The sequence below is a fragment of the Thamnophis sirtalis genome, unplaced genomic scaffold, assembly GCF_051295495.1.
Source record: "Thamnophis sirtalis isolate CommonGarterSnake01/CBP01778 unplaced genomic scaffold, rThaSir2_p1.2 scaffold_6, whole genome shotgun sequence".
NCBI classification, from domain to species: domain Eukaryota; kingdom Metazoa; phylum Chordata; class Lepidosauria; order Squamata; family Natricidae; genus Thamnophis; species Thamnophis sirtalis.
Window position 1 is genome coordinate 92159725 of NW_028261386.1, and position 20058 is coordinate 92179782.

The following is a 20058-nucleotide window of genomic DNA, read 5'->3' on the forward strand; positions in this document are numbered from 1 at the left end:
ATAATTTACACCTATTACGGACTGAGATAGGACTGCCATTGTATAGTCCAAGTGCATCCCAATTCTCTGGGTCAGGTAGGTAGCCTAAAGTTCGATTCAAACCTCCGTGCTGAGAATATATCCCATTGTGAGGAATGTTGTTGAATACCACCCTTGTCATTCACAAAATGCATTCATTCTTCTTCTTGTCTATTGCAAACCTTGTTCACTCTGGCAAGGACTCATTTGGTGTGTACCAGCAACCATTTTTCTAGTTTTTTAATCATCAAAATGTTGAATATATAAGACCATGTAGAGAATCCTTATGTCGTATTAAAACGTGTGTCTCCATTCAGTGATCTGAATTCTTTGCAATGGAATCCATGTATTGCTTTCTTTTTAAGACGATAATATGTGGAAAGCCAGAGTCACCATATCCAAAGTAAAAAAAAAAAATCAATGTACTTTGAAATATGTATAAAAAAAGAACAGTTACAAATACTCTAATTCCAACGCTTGGTGTAGAGCCAGGAGGTCGGAGTGGCTAGATATTCTCCAGAAAGGCATGTTATGCTGCATTAGTTAGGTGGGAGAGAGAGAAAGCAAGAAGAATAAACAATATATCTATCATGCCCATCACATATTTTCTTTTATATATTATGATTATCCTTAGTAGGACACAGACAAAAACATAAAACAAAGCAAATGTCCAAATAGATCTGAAAAAATATACAAAAAGGTTCATAAGTACCTTAATAAATTCAACTTTGTTTTTTTATTCAATTGTATCTGTTTCTGAGATTGTCTAGATCAGTCCTTGTAGTTTTTGCGAGAAACTTGTAGTTTCTGAGAGGCTGAGAGAAAATGACTGGCCCAAGGTCACACAGCTGGGCTTTGTGCTTAAGATGGGGGATTAGAATTCAAAGTCTCCCACTTTCTAGCTTGATGCCTTAACTACTACACCAACATGTTACTCCAACTTTATTTACCAAGCCTATGTTAAGAATAATATTGTTTATATTTCAAAGAAGTAAATTTAGTAGCAATCAAGTATGTAATAATCTTCATTACAAAATATATTTTGTATACTACAGGGGGAATCCATTAATATAAAATATTAACGACTTTTACTGGATCACTGTGCTTAGTTTTAATTTACAACTATCATGCCCTCTGATTTCTTCAGAAAGTACAATACTTGAGAATAAGTAGGCAAATGAACACATTTAATTCTAATGCTTGCTTTCAGCTTAACTTTTACAATACAGCTCATTTCTCTCTGAGCAATGATTACCAGAATATACCCCAAATTGAACCTATACTTCTGTCTATATAGGCGATACAACCCCCAACCCCTGTATTTGTTATATATGGAATTAAATTGCTGTCATGTATGAAACTTTCCTTGAAAGCAACATAGTCACTTAAGTTATATTATTCAATATTCAGAACTTCTACAATGATTACCAAGTATCAGCCAGTGAATTTAGGAAAGCAATCTCTTATGAGGAATATACCCTTTCTGCAATTAAAAACACTGCAAAAGTTCATGAGTATGTCTGTTAATAAAGCTTAATAACTTTATTTTTACTGACTGCAGATCTATTTGAAAAAATTGCCTTCTTTTTAAAAAAAATCTACAAATGTTCATGCACACAACAGGTAAAGTTAGAAGGAAGCATGCCAACTCTAAGATAATCAATCACCCAGTTTCCTGAATAGGCTACCAGATATTCTTAACACTGTATTGCATCTATAAGGCAACCATTTGGAACCATAAGATTGCCTACTTTTAACATTATTATGAGATTGATGTACATTAACTATATTATATATTTTATATGGGATCCAAGACACATCCTCTTCATTCTGTATGGCTCAGGCAAGCCAAAAGGCTGGGCACCCTTGCTCTAGATGCAGTATATCTGAATCTATATGTTTTCTCCACTTTGCTTATATTTATTCTGAAGTATGAAATGTGTTGAAGTACAGCAGATTTCCTGCTAGATTTCTTTAAGGACAATGTTCATATATTAGGCACTTATATGATCATAAATTACTTTAATAATAAAATACTGTATTTTTTGGAGTATAAGATGCTCCTTTTTCCCTCAAAAAAAAGAGGCTGAAAATCTGGGTGCGCCTTATACACTGAATACAGCATTTTTTGCCTCCAGAAGCTCCTTCCTCTTCACCAAAATGGCTGTGCAGAGCCTGTAGAAGGCTTTCAGAGAGCTTCTGGGGGCTGGGGAGGGCAGAAATGAGTAAAAAAGGCCTGTTTTTTTCTCAATTTTGCCCCCCCCCAGCCCCCAGGAATAATCACAGCTCTCTAAAGGTAAATGAGGAATAGATACAGCTGTGTCTGTCTCGAGAATGAAATCAATTCAAATTATAATCAATTTCTTAAAATATATTTATAGCTTACACTCTGAAATTAGTAGCTTTTTGCATATTATTCCCTTCAGATTTGTAAGAAGATCAATGTGCTTTTTCGATTATATGACACAAAATACACTTTTCTGAGCCTTGCAAATCCACGCAATATGTTTAATTTGCTTAGAGTTATTATTTTTTTTAAAAAGATCTACAGTATAATCAGCATATATTTTATTCAATTTCCATATCTTGCCCATCCTCATAAAGCCTGTGCTTGAATCCAAATGATTTGATTATATCTTACGTCTTATGATCGTGGCATATGAAATAATTTGACAAATGTGCCATACTAACAAAAATGCAAACAAAATAAGCTTGCGTAAATATCTATAGAACACACCAACATTTCATGAAACAAATTACCTTTTTGGCTGCCTGTTCTTCTTCTACACCATCCCCAATTACAACATATACTACTTTTCTGCCAAACCTTTGCATTATTCGTTCAAAGCAACTTTCTTTTCCTGGAAGATAAATGAGATAAGTGTTCAGAGAGAAGTTACCTGGTTAGCTGCATGCTCTTCATCTCGGCCATCTCCAATCACAACATAAGTTATGTTAGTGCCAAACCTGGACACTATACGCTCAAAACAGCTTTCTTTTCCTGAAAAATAATGCACTATTTATTTGAGCCCTCAAAAAAGAAATATCACAGTGATCTCTAAAAAGTCTAAGGGACACATATACAAAACAAATGATCACAGACAAGCCTTACGAATAAGATCGGTGACTTTTAAATTTATTTTCTGCCACAATTCAATGGAAACTTAGGAAAGCTAATATTTGGTATATTAAGACAACATGCAAGGTATCCTGCTAGGACCCTAATAAAGCATGTAATTTGTTTCTTCCTCTGGACATAAACAATCATGTTGTCTGTTCTCTTGCAATCTTGGTATCTCAAAAGCTGCACTTGTTTTCTTAGAGTAGCCCTTTTTATTTTCAAAGTTCAACATTTTGAAGTTCAATACATTTTCCATCCTGGGAGGAGGTCAATTTTCCTGAATAAGGATGTTGTGAGTCAATGAAGCATGCAAAGCATTTTTAAAAAGGTGTACCACAATATGCAGGTGTATGAACAAAACAAATCTCTTCAAATCATCAAAGCAGCTGTATACAGTTGCTTTGAAAGCCATTCAAGCATGCAGTCACTTTGCTTCAGAAACAGTTGTGCCTTGCAAAAAAGAGAGCCTATTTTAATGAGAATACATGTTTGTAAAGTACCTCTTTCAAATGCTTGAATAACATAACAAATGATAATAGTGAGGTTGGTACATCCAAAAGTGTGTGTGTGTGTGTGTGTGTGTGTGTGTGAGAGAGAGAGAGAGGGGGGGGGGAGAGGGGGGGAGGGGTAACTAGGAATCTCACTCTACTTGTCTACCTCTTTATATATAGTTTTTACATACAATTCTTACAAGTGAAGACATTTGTTAACTGAGCTGAAATTACATTAGTAGATTAGAAGATGTTTGGAAACTATCAGTAAATTATGTAAATTGAAAAGAATTGAGATACATACCTATTTTAGTTGCACTGTAAATATTTTCAATAGGAAAAACACCTCCTAAACTATACAGAAGCACTTTTGCTAGAGCCGGTACAAGTTGAGTTGTTGTTACCAAGACATTTACACAGTTACTCCTATAAAGAAAGACAGAGTATATATCTGCATAATGATAAAACAAATTACCTACAGATCAGCCATCAATTACTACTTCAATTAGTACTGCAATAATAATAAATATTGCAATATTCTGTACGTTGAAAATTTCATGGTTATGATGATCCATAGATCATCATACACCTTTAACTGAGTTTCTAAATTCACAGAATATGAATTACTTTATGAATGGAAAAATAGCCTTTTTGTCTCAGATAACATTTTTATTTATCACTTTTTGAACTTACAAAGAAATCAACATAATTTTACAGGCTATACAATTTATAGAATATGATAGCTGGATGGGCGAATAGCCTGGCTTTTTGTAGAGCAGTTTCCTGTACAGTAGTCCTTGACTTACTGCAGCAAAATTCTGAGACCAGAATTTCCATTGCTAAGTGATGCAGTCGGGAGGGGCCCCCAATGCTGTAGGTCATTCCATGCAAGTCATGGAAAGTGCATGAGGAAGTCTGTGAGAGGCATGGCACAAGTGCAGAGGGATTGGGAGAAAGCAGGCAGGTAGGGGAAACGTATCCCAAAGATGTGTGACCTTTCTTGCTGTCTTCCCAAATGACTTCATAGGGAAGCAATAGGGAAGGTTGCAAATATTAATCATGTGATCATCAGGCACTGCAACCAGTTAGAAATATTATTACCTTGCCAAGCTTCTGGTCATAATCACATATTTGGTCGGGTGCTGAGATGGTTGGAACTCTGAGAAATAGTTGTCACCACCATTTGTTCAGTGCCATTGAACAAATACCCACCTATCTCTTATATAGGTTGGAGACTACCTCAATGCCTAATCTCCTATTTACAATATCACTTTGCATTATATGAGGGATAGGTGGATACAGTGGGACCTCAGGTCACGACCGTAATCTGTTCCAGGACTTCGGATGGCACCTGATTTGGTTGTGACTGGAAGCAAGAGTGACTGCACATGCCCGGACACACACAAAAAAAGGCACTGAAAGAGATTTTCCCTGCCACGGTGGCTGTGTTTGATCGCCACCCGAGGATGTGTTTGTGAACAGAGTGAAACTTTTAGCAGATTTTTTGGTCAGCACCCGATTTGGTCGTGGTCAGAACCACTCGCGACCTGAGGTCCCACTGTATTCTGTTGGCCAGGGGATGCCTTTGGAATATTAGTCTTACCAAATGCCTTTGATGTTGAGTGTAGTGAGTCAGTAAACACTCATCACTTCCTCTAACCACTCTAATCAATTTTCAAGGAGCAGCCATGCTTCTACTATTCTATTAAAATATTAAAAATATTCTATTTTTATTTTCTAAGAATGTCTAAGGGTCCTGGATGCATTCCTGTTAATAAAGCTAATACTAGCTGCTAGCATTTTACCATCCATTTATTTTTGATTAAAACAAAAATAAAAAATGCCAAAAAATGCATGAAGAACATATCTGCAGGAAAATGAATGCCTATAAGTATCTTGTTATCTGCTCTTGCCTTTGATATTGTTTTCCTGCAGTGTAATTGTGTAATATAATATATATTTTTAAAAAAAATGAGTTTGTACTCACCTTGTACTAATAATTGATAATGATTTAAGTGCATTGGTCAGCCAGGAGTCAGTGAGAGCTTCAATCTCTGCTCTTAACTGTAGCCATGCATCTCTTTTTGCAGGGCCAAGAAGTCCTGATTCATAAAGAAAAAAGTTCTTAAAAGTGCATTCTGTTTAACAAGAATTATAGTCCCATGTTAATTTAGACCGATAACATATTTCTCTACAAAAATATTTCAATCCATTTGCTTGTGAATGTAAAAGTGAGCAGCGCAGAGCAGAATAGAAAAGCTTTATTGCCAAGTGTGATTGAACATACACGAAATTTGTCTCCAGTGCATATTACTACTTCCAAGTTACTTATAATATGCATTAAAGGTTATTTTGTTTCAGGTACTCTATGTGGTTTATAGTCATAAAATGTATCTACATTAAAACATAAATAAATTAAGAACTGAAGAAACTTCTTGGATGAGAAGAGACACATCTTCAAGGAAAAACGCTTTGGAACGATCTCCCCGTGGAGATTCGCACCCTCACCACCGTCCAGACCTTTCGCACAGCCCTCAAGATCTGGCTATCCCGTCAGGCCTGGGGATAAGACCTTAATCTCGCCCCGCCCGAATGTTGAATGAATGTTGTGTTTTATTGGTTATTTTTTTTCTTTATTCACATTTCTTTTGTGTCCTGTCTTACACTCCCCTCCTATGAAATGTAAGCCGCCCTGAGTCCCCTTAGGGAAAAGGGCGGCCTATAAATGTCAATAAAATGTCTAAAAAAAAAACAAAGAAAGTCAAGTTGCCATTTGAAAAAGCACCTTTGGGATACACAAATTAAAACCAAAGATTAATATCTCAGGACATATGGAAAGGGTGGTAGCAGTTGTAGTGTTCCTGTTAATAAACGTTCTTTGAAATTTCCTCAGCGCCTCCCCGTATAAAAAACCTGGTGACGAGGATGAGCGACGTTGACCCAGTGCACGTCCCGGCCATTGCCGCCACTTCTTCTTTCTTGCCTTTCCGTCCTGAGGCTGAGAGTTGGGATGCCTTCCTGGAGAGATTCGAAGTCTTCCTTCAAGCCCACGGGCTCACTGACCTTCCTGAGGGGTGCAAGAAGGGAGTTTTTCTCCACTATTGCGGGGCGGAGATGTTTGCCACCGCCCGTGCCCTCTCTGCTCCTTCACTGTCGCACGCCATTCCTTTCGATGTTCTCCTGTCCCACCTCAAGGTTCACTATGAACCGGCTCCCTCCCGCTATGCCAGGCAACAACATTTCAATCGCTGCATCCAGCGGGAGGGCCAGTCCATCGCTCAGTATATGGCGGCTCTTCGCACCACCGCCATGGACTGCGAATTCCTCCATTTAGACGATGCTCTCTTGGAGCAATTTATCTATGGCCTCCAAGACTTGAACCTCCACCGCCACATCCTGTCACGCTCGGAGCTGTCTATGAAGATCGCCGTCAACGAAGCTCGGGCGTATGAGATGGCCGGCCAGTCCATGTCGGATCTTTGCCGGTTACCTCCCCTGGTCACAGTTTCTCTTCCTCCTTCTTCCATCCATTGCCAAGTGACCCATGACGAGCCTCGGTCAGACTTCGACCTCTCTGTCGATCAATTCCAGTCCCTTTCGTTCAAAGACGCTGGGGCCTGTCTCAGTTGCGGCGGCCGCCATCCGCGTTCCTCCTGCCGATTCCTGGCCGTGCTCTGCCGCCAATGAGGCAAGAAGGGCCACATCGCCGCCGTGTGCCGCTCCCCTGCTTCGACGCCGTGGCCAGCCAGAGCTCCTGCCGGCTGCCATCCTGCCTCTGTGCCTTCTTCTTCTTCCCGGTGCTACGCCGTCTCAGAGCCCGAGGGGCTTGCATCTGAATGGCTGATAGACTCCGCTTCGACTGCTTCAGGGGGCCGGGGTAAGATGCACCTCTGCGTCTTGCTCGCCGCCCGCCCGTGCAACATGGAGCTCGACACCGGCTCCTTGAGATTCATCATCTCATGGGACACGCTTAAAAAACTCTTCCCCTGCTTCAAGCGGGAACGACTTTCTTCCGCCCCTTGCCACCTCTGGGACTTTCAGGGGACTTCCATTCCTGTCCTTGGGTGCCTCACGTTGCCGGTCCAGTATGGGCGGTTCCACGGTCCCTTGCCCCTCACCCTGGGCAGAAATTCCTTGACCTCTCTCCTGGGGCTGGACTGGTTCCGAGCCTTCGGCTTGTCCATTGCTGGTGTTAATTCCCTCAGGCTGGCCTCTGATCTTGACCTGTTGGTTTCAGAGTTCGCTGATGTGTTCAGCGAGTCCCTGGGCTGTTATAATGGCACTCCCATCTCCCTAAACCTAGATCCCCTGGTGGCCCCCATTCGTCTAAAAGCCCACAGAGTGCCGTTGGTGCTGCGGGCTAAAGTCGACGCAGAGCTGGATAAGCTCATCTCTAGAACCCGTGGATCATGTCCCTTGGGAGACTCCTATCATCCTGCCCTTGAAGTCGGACGGATCCCTGAGGGTCTGCGCCGACTACAAGACCACAGTCAACAAGGCGCTGCAGGCCCACCCCTACCCAGTGCCCGTCGTCCAGCATGTGCTGCATTCCTTGGGCCAGGGCAAGATTTTTGCCAAATTCGACCTGGTCCAAGCTTATCAGCAGCTGCCAGTGGACGACGCCACTGCCACTGCCCAGACCATCGTCACGCACAGGGGGGCGTTCTGATGCAAGCACCTGCAATTTGGCATCAGCGTCGCCCCCGGCCTTTTCCAGGGACTCATGGAGCGCCTACTCCATGGCATCCCTGGCGTGACGCCATACTTTGATGACATCCTGATTGCTGCTCTGGACCAATCAGGACTCATCTCCACCCTCTGGACTGTCCTCTCCCATTTCCGCGCCTCATGTCTCCACCTGAAGCGCTCCAAATGTCACCTTGGGGTTCCCTCCGTCGACTTTCTGGGGTTCTGCGTGGATACCCGTGGCATCCACCCCTCTCCCGCCAAGGTTGAGGCCATCACCAACGCTCCCACCCCATCTAACAAGGCAGAGCTACAAGCTTTTTTGGGGCTGTTAAACTTCTACGCCACCTTTATACCGCACAAGGCTTTGGTGGCGAAGCCCCTCCACCGCTTATTGGATTCCTCCGCCCCCTGGGCCTGGACCAGCCACGAGGCGCATGCGCTCACGGCTGTCAAACACCTTTTGACAGCAGCCCCCGTGCTCGTGCAGTACGATGAGCACTTACCTCTCCTTCTAGCCTGTGACGCCTCCCCTTATGGCGTGGGTACTGTCTTGAGCCACTCTTTCCCTGATGGCTCTGAAGCACCCATCGCCTTCTACTCGCGCACCTTGTCCAGGGCTGAAAGGAATTACAGCCACCTGGACAAGGAGGCTCTGGTGGCCTCTGGGGTGAAGAGGTTTCATCATTACCTCTACGGCCGCCCGTTCACCCTCCTCATGGACCATAAGCCCCTTCTTGGCATCCTGGCAGGGGATCGCGCCACCCCCCCATTCTCTCGCCCCGCATGTCCCGATGGTCCAAGTTTCTCTCTGTTTATTCTTACCGGCTGCACTACCAGATGGGTAAGCATATGGGCCCCGCCGACGCCTTAAGCAGGTGTCCGCTGCCCACCCCGCTTTCTGACCCTGACCCCTCCGTGGCCTCCGGCGTCTTCCTCGTAAATGACCTGGAGCTGCCACTCTCCGCGTCTGACATCGTCCGGGCAACCTCCACCGATCCCCTCCTTTGCTGCATCTTGGACACTGTTTGCCGGGGCTGGATGGCGGATTCTCGGGCTCCCGAGTTCCTGCCTTTCCTTCGCTGCCGCACCGAACTCTCCATCCTCCAGGGATGCCTCCTTTGGAGCTCCCAGGTGGTCGGGCCGCCTGCCCTGCACCAGCTGGTCCTGCATTGGCTCCACGAGGGTCATCCAGGCATTGTCCGCATGAAGGCCCTGGGCCGCGGATATGTCTGGTGGCTCTCCATGGACGCCGACATTGCTGGCTGGGTGCAATGGTGCCCACCCTGCCAGGCTGTCCGGCCTGCGCCACCCACTTCTCCTCCTCGGGAATGGGAAACCCCGCTCCTTCCTCCTTGTAGTGGACGCCCTTTCTAAGTGGGTAGAAGTTATCCAAATGCACTCTTTAACCTCTGCCACCACCATCCATGTCCTAGAGTGCCTTCTCTCAACCCACGGCCTCCCGGATACATTGGTGACCGACAACGGTGCCCAATTTGCCTCTGCCGAATTCCGCCTCTACCTGGCCAGCCTGGGGGCTTGCCATGCCTCAGCTCCCTACCATCCCGCCAGCAATGGAATAGCTGAGTGCGCTGTTCGCTCTGCCAAGGAAAGCCTGGCCCGGCTCAGCCACTTGCCCTGGCCAGCCCGCCTCTGTACCTACCTCCAAGCCCAACACTCCACCCCCTGCTCCACCCCCGGCAAGTCCCCTGCCAAAATTCTCATGGGCCGCTGCCTCCGCACTACCCTGGACCAGCTACATCCCCACTTCTCCCCCTGTCTGTATCCCTCTCAGCCGCCCCAAGGGCTTTCCTAGTGGGGGAGGAGGTATACGCCCAGAATTACTTGGGCGAACCAAAGTGGGTGCCGGCCGTGATACAAGAACTAATGAGGCCCTGTTCCTACAGGGTCCAACTTGGCGATGGACGAGTTTGGCAGCGCCATGTAGACCAGTTGTGCTGCCGTGCAACCGCCCAGCTGCCCGGACCACAGGGCCTCACCGCTCTGGCTGCTCCGCCCAACTCTGGCCTCCAACCGCAACCGCAACCACCAATGTGCAACTCTGGCCTCCAACCGCAACTGCAAACACCAATGCGCAATCCACCAGGCGACCCTCCACCAACGACCACCGCGACCGCAAACTTGCCTTCAAACTCTGGCGCGAGGCTAGGGCCTGGGCCTCCGATTCCGCTCCACCTCTCCAGCAGGACTCCTCCTCCACGTCCGTCGTCTTCGGTGACCACACCCAAACTGAGGCGATCCTAGCGCCTGCGTAGTCGACCAAAGTATCTGGACGACTACGCATGCGCCTTCTGGGGGGAAGGGGTGTTGTGTCCTCCTGACGCAGCCGGCAGCCAAGCCACGCCTCGCAAGAACCCGATTGGTCCAGGCACGGCTGGCTGCCGGCAGGAGAATCGCGGCTCTCCCATTGGCCGACCGCCTGACAGCTATTCGTATAAACAGCTGTCAGGTGGCGCTGTCCAGCACGCGCGTTCTGAACTGTCAGTTGTAGTGTTCCTGTTAATAAACGTTCCTTGAAATTACCTCAGCGCCTCCTCGTATCAAAAAATAATTCCTTAAGGATATGTGGATTTTATCTTTCACAACCCCATAGGTTGGGATCTGTGCTTAGTCTTGAGCCCTGGCTGGGTTATAATATGCATAACATATAAGTGACCAGAGATGGGTTGCTCTTGGTTTGGCCCGGATTGGGTGAACCAGTAGTAGCGGTGGTAGGAGGCTCTGCCCACCCAGCTGGAGACTTCTGTGCATGCAAGGGCGCACGTGCCTGAACCAGTAGTAAAAAAATTGGCACCCCCCCACTGTAAGTGACATCTAAAATATTATTTACATTGGATTGCATGTGAAGAATGCTTTTGAATGCTACTCCATATATACGAGAAGTTCTTATCTAGCAACTACAATTGGGTCTGGCAAATCAAATAAAATTGTTACTAAATGAAACTGTGACTTATGATCTTACTTCAGCTTTCCTGTGCTTTACAGACCTGTGAAGGTCATATGTACAATGATTAGTCATAAAATTAGTTTTTCTTCATTGACTTAAACTGCAAAAGATCACTGTACAAAGCAGTCATTAAATGAGATATATCTGTAATGAAAATCCAGAATATACAAAGCTACAACATCAGTGAGAAAACTATACCAGACCAATTTGTCTAGGAAGATTCTCTTCAAAGGCACAGAGGACCGTTTTAACTTGAGATGAAAAGCTAAAGTGACTATTTGTCATCTAAGTTAACTAATGCAAGGGGAGCTCAAGAAACCTGCAATTTAAGGTCCAAACTTCAATCAGAATAGAGCTGGAGGGGATCTTGGAGGTCTTCTAGTCCAACCTCCTACTCAAGTAGGAGACTATACAATTTGAGACAAGTGGCTATCCAGTCTCTTCTTAAAAACTTCCAACGATGAAGATGGATGCACTACTCGGGTGACAATGAGGCACAGATGAACTTCTAAGAGGCCTCAATGACTCTCTAAAAGAATGCAAATGACCAGCTGTCTGCAAGGAATATAAATCCTTCCATTCCCCACCAGCCAGTCAAAGCTGAAGAAGCATCTTGGAGGAGAAGCAAAATGTCTTCAAAGAAAAATAAGAAAGTCCAGTTGTATCATGAAAAAACACCTTGGGACAAACATGACATGGATGACTGAGTATCTCCATAGACATTTACTCTAATGTTAAAGGACCCACAACTTCTGAAGGCAAGCTGTTCCACCGGTTAATTATTATCATCATTAGGAAGTTTCTTCTTAATTCCAGGTTGCTTCTCTACTGGATTAGTTTCTATCCAGTGTTTCTTGCCTTCTGGTGCTTAGGAAAATAAATTAATCCTTTTTTCTTTGTGGCAGCTCCTCAAATACTGGAACACTGCTATCATGTCACTGCTCGTCCTTCTTTTCTAGCTATACCCAGTTCCTGCAACCATTCTTCATATGTTTTAGTCTTCGGGAATCATCCCATTTGCTCTTCTCTGCACTTTTTCCAAAGTCTCAACATCTTTTTTGTAATGTGGTGACCAAAACTGGGTGCAGTATTCCAGGTATTACACAACTAGTTAAAGGAAGACTGTAAATTATTCCTTTTTTTTTCTTCATCCAGTTTTCTTCACAAAACATCCAAACCACCCATAGTTATTTTGTATGATTGTCACCTACAAAGCCCTTCATGGTATTGGATCTGGGTACTTGAGAGACCGCCTACTGCCAATTACCTCCACTAGGCCAATAAGATCCCATAGATTAGGCCTCCTCCGAATCCCATCAGCCGGCCAATGTCGACTGGCAACTACCCGGAGGAGAGCCTTCTCGGTGGCTGCTCCGACCCTTTGAAACGAACTCCCCGTGGAGATTCGTACCCTCACCACCCTCCAGACCTTCCGCGTAGCCCTTAAAACCTGGCTGTCCCGACAGGCCTGGGGCTAAAGACTTCAACCCCACTTGAATAGTATGACTGTTGCGCTTTTTAACGATGTATTGTCTTCATGTTTGTAACTTGTTTGTCCTTCCCTCCCCTTGAATTGTGAACTGCCCTGAGTCCCCTCAGGGAAAAGGGCGGCATACAAATACAGTAATCTATAATCTATAATCTATCTATGATTGTATTATTATTATATATTATTTATATTTTACATTATAAATAATTATTTTCAGAAGAGTACAAGATTGATGTTAATGTCATATTGAAAAAAAACACCTCTTACCTCCTACATTGTTTTTATAAGTATTATATAATTCTTTGACTCTTCTGTAACGGAATGCCAGCTTCCTCATCCAGTCAACTCCTCCTCTTACACCTGTTGGCAGACAAAGGTTTGCACTACTTGCAGCTGCATGGAAGCCATCAGTTGCAAAACTGTAGGTACTGCAAACACCCAAAATATGCAAAAGTGAATACTATTTCTTCCTAAAAATATATACTTATTTAAATTTGCTTCATTTTTTTTCAAGGCACATCTTACCTTAGATCTTGTCCATTGTCATCTGATGATACATCATCTATATGTACTTGATCACATTCCTAGTAAGATAATATGTTTTAGAATAGGGCAGCAATATCTTGTTTAATGTTTTACATTGATGCTTTAATGTGAAAAATCTAAATGAGGATTACCATCTCTATTGCCAGCAGATGGCAGAATATGAGCATTTACAATTTCATAAGGTGAAGCTATCATTTCTTTTTTCTCCAATATGATCAACTGGTATATTCCTAGATATACTGCAATACTTCAAAGATTGCTAAGTAGTAGATGAAAACACCCACACACCCCTCCCACACAAAAACACGAATGATTCCACTTTGCTCCAATTAAGATTTGCAAGTCTTAACACAATACTTAAGTATATGTTCGCTTGTCCTGCATAAGAAGCCTCAATATAAAACACAAAATGAAAAATAAAAACTTATTATCATCAGAACTATGTCAATAAACAAAACTTAAAATCAATGTATATTATATAAATAAAAAAGTAATGCATAACTTTCAAAAATATCTGTTTATTCATGCTCCATTGTTGACTACACTGGCAAGCAATCATATTTATCTTTTTGAAAAATAAACAGACTTTTAAAAGAAAAATAACTTTGAATAAAAATGTATCCAACTGCAACAAATTCTTGATTGTACATTTTGCTTTTTCTGATGGTTTTATCAGTGGAAATAATATCTGAAAATATTGAATTTATGGCACCTGAACACCCAATTTTTAGAAAAATCACTCTGCCTGGAAAATAGCATCTATTTTCTTAAATGCTACCTTATTAATTGTTAGGCCCTTGGTTAGGACCTGATGTATTAAGTTTCTACCAGTCTTAGACTGTGAATATAATTGATAATTGCCCACATATAAAAATGATTACGTGATATTCATAATATAATAATACCCAAGTCTACTGGTTCACTAAGTTGAGACTTAAGCACTCAGGGTTATAATAGTTCTGGTCTTGCTTGTAAGACCAAAGATCAAATTTCAAAGGTGATAATTGTGACATCTCATCATTGTTGCAACCAATAACCTCAGTGCTCTCACTGGAGAAAGCAAATCTTTGGCACAGTGATGATACTTACTTTAATTAAGTAATAACTGGACTGATTCACAGAATTTTCTTTAGAGCAGTTAGAACTGCAACTAGTCCAGAATTTGATGGACAGGCTATTAAGAGGGAAAGCATGAAGGGAACAAACCACTTTACTGCAAAACTATACTGTCTTCCCATATGGAATTCAAAATGCTATGGCTGGTTCTTAAAGCTGTAGTTAAAAGAACTGAATTTCTTCTCTATATTAACCTCTTCCACCTGGTGAGATCCTCCTATATAGCAACATCTCCAGAAATATATACCCAATTGGGACTAGAATTAAAAGCCTGTTTTGTGGCTAAATCTAGGATCTAATACTGCCTTCTATGGTGAACTGAGCATGGAAAGCAACCAATGTCTTGTTCAGTTATTTTGACACAGGGGAAGATACAACATTTGCACTGCTTTATTATGGGCTAGAGGCAAATTCCAGGCTATTAGGGACAATCTATAAAAGGACACTGCAGCATGCCTTGATATTATCAGGGCCTATGTCATTGATGGTAGGTATCCTTCCTTGAGCACAATTAGTTTTCCATTTCTAGTTGATTAAAAAAAATCATCATCACTGATGTAGTATGGCTATTTAATGTCATCATAAGAACTACATTTTAGAGCTCTAAGCAACTATTGCTGACTTTGTACTTTTTACATTTATGGTTGTTTCCTGCTTTTTTCTGGGAAGTATTTTCATATCAGGTTCTAAACAATTATGTCATATGTCACAACTTTGCTGTTAGTTACTTTGAATTCATACAAAAGGGCATGATGCAAAAGTTTCAATAAGATAACCAATACAAACATAGTTTTAAAAAAATCAGATTAATATGTCTCTTAAAATCTGAGCCCTACAAAATAAAATTTTAATACTCAGAATGAACAAAGGAAAAGTTACATGGGGAAAAATCCCAGTCAGGAATTGTAATTTCTTCCACAATTTGAGTGTGGAATAAATGCTCCTTTTTATATTAAAAACTCAAAATTTCTTCTAGAATTTATAAAATTACAAAGATTCTGAAATAGAAGATTTGAGCCATAGCCATAAAGATGTAAGTGGTCAAATTAGGAAGAATTCTTGCTTCCTTTCTTTAATTCATTTTCTGCTTTATCAGCCTACTAATAGGTATCTGCAATTCTATTTCATTGTGAATTACCATTTCATTTTCTATGCATCATAAAGCAGAATGATTTTGGGATTTCAGAGCACATATCTCACCAATGGTCATGCTCCTGCTGCTACTTTGTTAATTGTTCCATTTGAATTGAGAATATGTGAAATATTTAGTTTAATGACATTCCTATCCCAGTAGAGTTAGATAGATTATAGATCAAGATTTCCAACAAATATATTGTTTATTATTGGTACATCCTAGGTTACACTTTCCAATCAAACTAGGTTTGACTCTCTTTCCTTGCTTTCTTTTTCCTGTTCTTTTCTTTCTCTGGCATTTGTTTCCTCTGTACTTGTTTATCTCATTGCTTTCATTCTATCTGCTGAACCCATTTTTAATTCTTTGAAACCCATAAGGAATGTTGGAAATAAATTATGCAAAAAGGCATCTTGTCCTTCCATCAACAGAGTAAATTTCCAAAGGCTGAGAAGCATGGAACCAAATTTGGTGGCAGGGTACTACAATAAATAATGAAGTTCAAAAATGGGTCAGGTGCTACAGGGGAAAAACCCCCACCTCCAATGGATCCCTATGGAAGAGGAGGCTAAACTAGAATATTGGCAATTGCATAATTCTAAGTTCTTAACTGTCAATCACATGATCCAGAGTGGAACTGTTATTAAAGGGTTGCACAGGAGAATGTTTCAGCACCTTGTTAAGATTATATAACAACAACAATACTTAGACTTATATTCTACAGTGCTTTATAGACCTTTCTAAGTGGTTTACAGAGTCAGCATATTGCCCCCAACAATCTGGCTTCTCCATTTTAATGGAAACTTAAGCTTTGAAAAGAAAGCTCTTGCAAAATGAGCATTTTCCCCAGGTTTCTCTTTCTGAGATCCTTGCAATGTTTATTACTCTTTGTAATGCTAGATGGATCTTTTTCTCATTCATGATTTTCTTTTTTGCTGATCTGCCTGACATTACTTCATGTGATCTCATTTGCTTTTCTCCGTTAGAAATTTTAAAGTCTTCCATCAAATCAACACTATTATAGAATAATTTTGAATATCCATTTTACCCTTGTCTCAAATTTGCAGTGTGGTGTAATATAGTTATGCAAGCAGTGATGAAAGGAATAGAAACAATTGATGTGTGATGCCACCAAGACATTATAAACTTTCCTTTGCCTCTGTACTTCCTAGGGACAAAAAATCTTGTTGTTAATCTCCATCTGGCAAAAGACAAAATGTCAGGCCTGCAGCGATTTCTTTAAGAATCTTTGGACTGCCACACACTTTCTCTCTATTTCTTTATTATGCTGTTTCATTAGTGGGGAATTCGGAGGGGGGATAGTAAGGAGTAGAATTGTAGAATGCGTTGTTGTCAAAATAGAACATTCCTTTCTAGAAGCCCAAGGTCATCTTTTGTCTCCGCACCTCTGCACCTGACCGGAACTAGATGGGTGGAGATGCCAGCATGGCAGAGGAAGATTGGACCATGTGATGAACTTGTGGGTGTGAGGACAAGATCATGAATTTTCAACTGAGTGGAAACCCTAGTTCAGATTCGGGTTCACAGTTTGTGCTAACATTTCTGTCTTATTAAATTGGAATTTTAAGGATAGCTCTGCCTTGGACTCTGATTTAATTCTGCATGATATTTGGAACCCTGACACAAAGATTTTGGAAACAAACAAACAAACAAAAGCATTCTGTCCCTTTTAATTTCCCATGTCTCTCCCTAGTACTAGGAAAGCAATTTAGGAAAAAACTGTAAACAGGCGGACTAGCAGACACATGGCTATTAATACATAAGATTTTACAGGAGTGTTTCTGTCTAGCTAGAATATATTTAGTAAATCAAATCCTTGATGTGAATCCCAGCTGAAGGTATTTGTAAATGTATTATCAAGTTATCTTTTATTAATGATTCATGGGTCTTTTGTTTTCATGTACTTTTTTTATTTTGAAAGATTATAAATTTGCCATAGTCTTTAAAATTAGTGAGGATATACATTTTGTCTGCTGTTCTCTTTTTAAAAAATCCATTTATAATCTGGAAATATGATATAAATGTGGCTTATCTATTTCTCTGACTTAGAATAGAATAGAGTAACAGAGTTGGAAGGGAAGTGGGAGATCTTCTAGTCCAACCTCCTGCCTGGGCAGGGAACCCCACACTACTTCAGATAAATGGTTATCCAACATTTTCTTAAAAACTTCCAATGTTGGAGCATTCACAATTTCTGGAGGCAAGTTGTTCCACTGATTAATTGTTCTGGCAGGACATTTCTCCTTAGTTCTAATTTGCTTCTCTCCTTGATTAGTTTCCACCCATTGCTTCTTGTTCTACCCTCAGGTGCCTTGGTGAATAGTTTGACTCCCTCTTCTTTGTGGCAACCCAAGATATTGGAAGACTGCTATCATGTCTCCCCTAGTCCTTCTTTTTATTAAACTAGACATGCCCAGTTCCTGCAACCGTTCTTCATATATTTTAGCCTCCAGTCCCCTAATCATCTTTGTTGCTCTTCTCTGCACTCTTTCTAAAGTCTCCACATATTTTTTAAATCATGACGACCAAAACTGAATGCAATATTCCAAGAATATTCTGTGGTACACCCTTTTTATTATTTTGTCATTTCCTGTTACATATTTTGAGGAACAAAATAGTGTTTTGTGCGCTATACGATTTGCAGAATTATTTGCAGAATTATTATTGAAAAAATTATAAAGTTATTTAAACTAAACCTCAAACCTGTCAAAATTTTAAGCTAACTATACATAAATCAATTCATGTATAATGAAGTTTTCAAGGCCATCAACCTAAATTAATTCCCTCCCATTTCCAGTGGAAATTTAAACTCTGCTTGCATAATATCAGAATCACTGCTATGTGGTTATAATAGAAATGAGGTAGAAATTGTGTTGTAAGGAAGCTCTCTGTTAATGTCAATTTAAGGTAAAATACCTTTTAAAACAGCTACAGAACTGGCTATACTCAAGTCACAGTGGGCCACTGGCTGTGCAAGTTCAAAACTAAGAAAGATAAAATATATTTTCCATTACTGAGCGTTTACAAATTCATTTTGACTGCTATAACATTAAATTAAATTACTATCTCGGTACAACTAGTTTCTTACCAAAGAATTCTTCAGAACTTGACATTTTTACTAAGGAGTATAAAACCTACAGTTGACCCACAAAAAAAATATTTTGGAAATATCAGTAATTTCATTATCCAATAAAAACAATGACTCACTGCTAGTAAAAACAAAAATTCTATTATGCAGATCTTAGCAGTTGCAGAATTAAGGGTGAAGAACAAATTCTATTCATCTTTATCTGACAGATAATAACAAATTTGGTATAGATTAACTGCCAAATGTAAGAGAAAAGATTTCCTTGACAGTAAAAATAAAATGTAGGCCAACTATTTGTATAATTTAAAGAGATAAGGAAAATAAAATTGGACTTAACAATCCAACATGTAAATATAACTTTAGCAAATCGTTGAAATGTTTTCTTAAAATTCATTATAAAACTACCCGATGCAAAATTCTGTAACATTAACGAGCAATAGCATGGGATTTTTATTTTGCCTAAAAGTGGAACTGAGTTTAGAAACCATTCAGTGCTCTTGTGCATCTTTCTAAGTTTGACACTCATTCAAATCAGAATATTTTCCTGTACTAATTAAAATTTATAGGAATATAGGAACAAAAAGGAGGCTAGCGTACAGAATGTTCCCTGATCAAAAGATGAATACTCTGAATGTCAGGTTTCTGATATTTCTTATGAGCAAGTGAAAATACATTTTAAGCTAATAATGAGAAACGCCTTTCACCTCTTCTTGTTTCCTTTCAGAACTATCAACAGCTATTTTTGTTAGGTTTAGGAATTGGAGTTGTATGTCGAGATAGGACAGGCTGCAAAAATCATGAATAGATGTTGCTCCTATTATTTGCTATGGGAGTTTCAAAAGTTCTTCATTCTTTTTTAACACCATTCCTTGGCAAATGTATTTGGGTGATAGTAGAACTGAGCATCTATTTTAATGGCTTAGGATGAAAATGAGAGAGCAAGCGGCTTCTTTTTAATTTTTATTATGTCCTATAGTAGAACAACGAAGTTAAAACTAATGGAATGTTCCAAAAAGATCTGATTTTTTAAAAGTTAATAGCAACATAATCTTGTTAATTATTTCCATATTTTGCCAATCTAACCATATAAAAAGTATCTGGGATAATGATATAGTTAACCTAGTTCACTCTTTATTTCTGGCTTCAAACAACTGGAAGTAGTAGAGATTATTGGAAATAGGTGTTCTAATATACATTATATTTTGTACATACCTCTAAATCATTGAAAAATAAATGAGTATCAGCAAGATTAAAAATCATTTCTTCCATGCGAAGTCCAAGAGTCACTGCTACAGGTGGATCCTGGTTGATTTAGGGGGAAACAGAAAAGGTATATATTCTCAGTACCATGTAATGGTCAATACAAATTTTAATTTTATACA

General features: G+C 40.7%; 1 protein-coding gene across 5 annotated transcripts in view; it reads right to left on the reverse strand.

The window, feature by feature from the left end:
- Positions 1-233: 233 nt before the first annotated feature.
- Positions 234-20058, reverse strand: part of EYA4 (EYA transcriptional coactivator and phosphatase 4) — a 135203-nt gene continuing 115378 nt past the window's right edge. For 3 of the 5 annotated variants that reach the window (XM_087718442.1, XM_087718440.1, XM_087718438.1), the window contains 7 exons: positions 19889-19978; positions 13299-13357; positions 13041-13201; positions 5618-5732; positions 3935-4056; positions 2779-2879; positions 234-552 (listed from right to left, as the gene is read on the reverse strand). In XM_087718442.1, the coding sequence (XP_087574568.1) occupies positions 472-552; positions 2779-2879; positions 3935-4056; positions 5618-5732; positions 13041-13201; positions 13299-13357; positions 19889-19978 (729 nt within the window). In that variant the 3' untranslated portion in view covers positions 234-471. Of the gene's footprint in view, positions 553-2778; positions 2880-2918; positions 3020-3934; positions 4057-5617; positions 5733-13040; positions 13202-13298; positions 13358-19888; positions 19979-20058 lie in introns of all 5 variants that reach the window. The other 2 variants (XM_087718441.1, XM_087718439.1) reach the window with 1 other exon arrangement.